Below are 5,310 nucleotides of genomic sequence, written 5' to 3' on the forward strand. Positions count from 1 at the left end.
TGTGGGTCAAATGAAGAAAAAAGAAGAGGTCGGGGGTTGATTTAACAAATGGGGCGATTTAAGTAGGTCAAATTAAGGGGGATAAAAGTAATTAAGTTATTAATGATGTCGGTAATCCAAGGATTTGACTGGAATAATAATGTAGAAACTAGAAACAGAGTGAGAGGGACTCCCTCCATTATCACGTGACCTGAATCTCGGATTCCAATGACTCCAATTTGGCCTAGTCACCACTGATCCCACACCCCTTCCTTTTGTCGACACCTCTTTTGTGGGACCCCTAATCTCTCTATCTCTCTACCTTTGAGGCTTTCACACCTCACCATCCGGATGCGGCGGGTCGCGGTTGGAATTCAGCCGATTCGTCGTCGCCGGAATCTTTGGTTTTTTAGAGAGAGAGTGTGACTGTGTTTTTATGTGTTTACATAGCTGATATGACCTGCCCCCCTTCACCTCCATTAAAAAACTATTTTAGAAAAAAAAAAAAATTCCCAAAAATAAGTGATAAATAAGTTTGTTGGAACCTATAAAACAGGGATTTCGGTGTCACGGCACCAAAACTCCGAACTCTTAACTCTTCTCCTCAGCTCAATCTCTGAGAGACGACTACTCTTCAAAAGTTCAAACGAAATCCCTTCTCAGTACCTCTATCTGCAACTACTAGAACGATAATTTCTCTGTTAGTTCATTCAATCCCATTTGTAAACAGCAGTGTTTCGCCGGAAACAATCAAAGATTTTCGAATCCCATTCGAAGAATCCTCGTGATATTGCTAAAAATAGCAAGTTTCGGTGGCTGACGAAGAAATCGTTACTCCTCCAACTACGACTACTGTGATTCCAGACAGTTATTCGCTTTCCTTTCCCGGTAAAGGAAGTTTTCTGGGTTTCCCTTTTTTGCAAGGACTAACTTTCCTTGTAGTTTCTCCCCATTTGTTCTTCTTCCTTCCCTCCCTCCCTCTTTCCTTCCTCTCTTTCTCAGTATTTATTCTTCAGTTCTGGGTTGGCTTTTTCCCTTTGTTCAACAGTTCCCTGTTGCCTCCTCTCAGCTTTCTCTATCCTCTTTATTCTCTTTATTCTCTCCTCGTGTGGTTGATTCGTAAAGGAATCTATCTATCTATCCTTTTTCATCTCCTATTTCTTCCCCTCTCCTTCTTTACCTTTCACTTCTGGACCCTTTTGTTTGTTTCTTTTTTTCTCTCCAATGCTTGGATAGAAGAAGAATCAGAGAAAAATCGATTGGGGAAATGGATCAAAGTGTTTTCTCTCCTATCAAATACTCCGAGCACCGCCATGTCACTAAGAAGCTCCTCAGACCCTCGTCGGCGAGGTCTAGAAATGTAGGTTGCCGCTCCCAGTGGGAGTCAAGCGCCTCCGGTGGTCCAAAAGTTGTGAGGATCTCCATCACCGATGCCGATGCCACAGACTCCTCAAGCGACGAGGAAGACCAACTCTTCTGCCGCCACCGTGTGAAGAAATACGTCAGTGAGATAAGTATCGAGTCATGTTCCCGGGATGAAAGCTGCGCCACGGGAAACTGGACCAACAGATCCGTAAGGAACAACGGTCGGAAAAGACTTCCCAGACCGGCGGAGACTCAGGTGGGTCGCCGGCCGGTGAAGCTATCTGTGTCTAACAACGGCAAGAAGTACCGTGGCGTAAGGCAACGGCCGTGGGGCAAATGGGCTGCAGAGATTCGAGATCCTGCGCGACGTATACGGCTATGGCTGGGTACTTATGATACCGCCGAGGAAGCGGCTAAGGTTTATGACAATGCGGCGATTCAGTTACGAGGTCCCGATGCCATGACCAATTTCGCCACTACCACTACCACTACAACAACTACAGTACTTAAACCCAAACCAGAAGTACAGACGACGACGTCTACCAGCTACGACTCAGGCGAAGAATCACCTCACAACCTCTCATCTCCGACCTCCGTTCTCCGGTTCCGTTCTGCTCCAAGTGAAGACTCCGAGTCTCAAAACCGACAGGAACCGTTTAAACAAATCAAAGAAGAAGCGTCTTTACCAGAACCTCAACCTGAATCTGTACCTAGTGGTGGTTGCAGTAGTGATAATAGTACCAGTACCAGTACCAGTGTGAGTGGTTGCGAAGGAGAAGGTGAAATCTTCTTGTCTTGTGTAGAAGATACACCTTTCTTAAACGATTTAATGGATTTCGAAACACCGGCGCCGGAGCTGTTCGATGAGTTAAACTTGCCGGACAATTTTTTCAGTGTAGATTTCGGCGATATCTTTCTCGGTTCAAGTGAAGATATCGGATCATCATCATGGCGCGTAGATGACTTCTTTCAAGAAATCGGCGATATATTCGCTTCTGATCCTCTCGTTGCTCTCTGATAACGAGTTTTTCACCGTTTTCCGTCGTAGGTTGTCGATTCATCGGCAGATTTTGTAACGGCGGGAACCAAATATCAGCTATTTTATTTAATTTTTATTTTTGATTTTTTTTATGTAATTTTGGTTTTTAATTTGTTGGTTTTGAGAACTGTGAGAGACAATTGTAATTTTGAGTTGATAATATGAGTTTTTTTTTTAATGTTATTATTTTTATTAATTAATTAATTAATTTAAATTTATTTGGGTCCCACGAGGAGGCGTGATTTAAGCACTAATTTCGTTTGGGTGTGAGAATTTCCACGGAACGGCACCGGCAAAGCACAGGACTCAAAAAAGTGGTTCACACTCGAACCAACCCCGTGTGGGTCGGTCGCTCTGACATTTTTGACCTTTTCTTTTTCTTATTTCCCTCTCAATCCCATACTTTAAACGTTTTTTTTCTTTAAATGGTTATTATTATTATACACGCGCAGGCGGGGTCTGTTTGGTTTGATGCTTTGATTCATTTTTTGGTCTAAAAAGAAGCCAAAGATGAGCATTCAATGCCAAAGAGTCTCGATTCCAGATGTGGCTTTCTGACTTGTAAAGAGATTTGGATAAGCCCTCACCGTCAGATCACTTTTTTTTTTTTTAACCTTTTTCATTATTGATGCTAAAGGATCCGCGCTTCCAAATCGGACTCAAACTGGGGATCTGGAATTTCGGATCGTTGACTCTTTTAGTTGACCAAATCCTCTGCAGGGAGGCAGTGAGGATCCAATGGTTGGGGGTTGTATGTCGAACCCTTTCAGATGTTGGATCCTCATTGTCACTCATCGTAGAAGATTTGAGTCCCTACAATAGATACTATGTATATTATTTTAGGGCACGTTCAATGTTGAACCCATTATATGCAACTCTCTAGGTATCTACTTAAAAAAAAGCGAAGGATTTGTATAGAAATATTCTAGGGTTCATGACCGAATTACTAGATTTTCATATTTGAGGGGCCTATTCTAGGGTTTTGTTTTTATCAAATTCAATTAGCGAGGAACAATTCAAACCCTGATTCCAAGTTTAAAATCGTTCACTATGACATTCACTTCAAATTCTTCTGTGACAACTCGGGATATCAATCAATGTAATGAAACACTATTTATGTGTTTACCCATCCATAATAGTTTCTAGAATGAATCCAATAAAGTACCTATTCGAGAAACCAATACTAATAGGGCAGCTTAAGCGATAGATTTTATTACTCTCAGAGTTTGGAATGAAGGTATGGTCATCATTGATAACATTAAAGATATTGTTTAGTAAGGATTTGACAATTATTCTTTGATGGAGGCAGCTAATCAAAGAGGATATAGAATAATACCTGATGTTGCTTACTTATCGATTGATTTGAGTCGGAGCTATCGGTGCAGACCAGCTTTTGACACTCTTAATGACAACCATTAAAAATATAAGGCCAGTTCATGTTTGGTCCTATGGTTTGAGAAGATATTAATCTCAAAATTGACCATTATTAATATAGGTAAGGTTCAATTAAATCAATTAATGTAACCAAACAGCAAAAGCTGTAATGGCAGAGCCAAGCAAATGCATGCCTAGATGAGTGAGTATTACTCAACAATTATATTAGTATGTGTGTAACATTTGAGAAGAACAAGAACTTAACAACTCAATTAGTCTTAAATCTAAATACGGAAAAGGAAGAGAATGTTATATATAAATAGAGAGAGAGAGAGAGAGAGAGAGCAATAATTATGTCCGAGAGATTTTGTTATCCCATTCTCTCTAATTATAGAGGTCAGGGATGACATAGAGATAGCTTGTTTGGCTCTGCAAAAAGGGTCCCTTTCCTGTCTGTCGGTCGTTTGTGGAAATTAGTGAAAAGTATTTCTTAAAATCCAAACGCATTTAAATGCGCCCATCACGCATAAGCGTTAAAGGAACGTGGAAGGACTAATGAAGAAGAAGAGTCTCTCTCTCTCTCTCTCTCTCTCTCTCATAAATTGTTATATTTGCCTCTCTTTATTTCTTCACCAAACATAAATAAAGATGACTTTAAAACATGGTTATAAATACTGGTAACAGGTCGGGTGTATCGGTGGATTTATATCGATATTGGCTGCGTTCCATGATGATACTAACCGATCTCATAATCTCATGTTAATCGAATTAGGCTGGACTAGGTCTTGATTCGTTTTGTTTGTGGGTCGTCCATTTGGGATAATCATAAACCTATTAAGATTAGGAATTCTAACTGGCCAAATCTTTATAAATATGATGTTTGACCACAACAAAGCAAGGTTTTGGACTTAATCTCAAGAGCTTTCATTCTCTCTCTCTATACTCTTCTGTCTCTAGTAATTGAGAGTGTATGTATCTCCAAGAATCTCTATTACAATCATTGGATTTGGAGGATAGAACTTTACTTAACGAGATCGTCACAATCTTCCGTTCGTCGCTTTTCGTATAGATCGATGTGTGGTACATATAACCTAATCAGTTCCGTTACATGAAAAGCTACATTGAGGTAATTCCCGTTCCTATATTTACTTTCCGTTTTATAGAAGTACTGTTATTAATAAAGACAAATTTGTTCAAGAAACGATATATTTTTTAATTGTAATTGAAGACAAAACTGTCTCTTACAATCCAATAGGTTGATCTGCAATGGTGTCAATATTTATATAGATCTTTAATACCTATATTTATAACTATGGTTTAGAAAGTAGGGTATAGTACATTATTACATTATTTTTTGCTGACCATGCTCTCAACTTTATTTGGTTTATTATTGCATGTGTTTCATTTCATTGCATTCACGGAACATGTGTGGGATTGTGATTTTTCACTTTACTGCGTTACATTTCATTATTACATTCAAAGTGGACTCAACCAGATCAACCGACCAGTTTCAAGGTTTAACTAAAATTGAGTTACAAAAAAAAAAAAAATAC

At 39.5% G+C, this 5,310-nt stretch overlaps 1 protein-coding gene across 1 annotated transcript; it reads left to right on the forward strand.

Moving 5' to 3' along the window:
- The first annotated feature begins 481 nt into the window (after positions 1 to 481).
- Positions 482 to 2,566, forward strand: LOC122061287 (ethylene-responsive transcription factor CRF1-like). Its single transcript, XM_042624509.1, has one exon. It carries the CDS (start codon positions 1,247 to 1,249, stop codon positions 2,360 to 2,362), a length of 1,116 nt encoding a protein of 371 aa, XP_042480443.1. The 5' UTR covers positions 482 to 1,246; the 3' UTR covers positions 2,363 to 2,566.
- The last annotated feature ends 2,744 nt before the right edge of the window (positions 2,567 to 5,310 follow it).

Source organism: Macadamia integrifolia, chromosome 14, assembly GCF_013358625.1.
Source record: "Macadamia integrifolia cultivar HAES 741 chromosome 14, SCU_Mint_v3, whole genome shotgun sequence".
In the NCBI taxonomy this organism is placed as follows: Eukaryota; Viridiplantae; Streptophyta; class Magnoliopsida; order Proteales; family Proteaceae; genus Macadamia; species Macadamia integrifolia.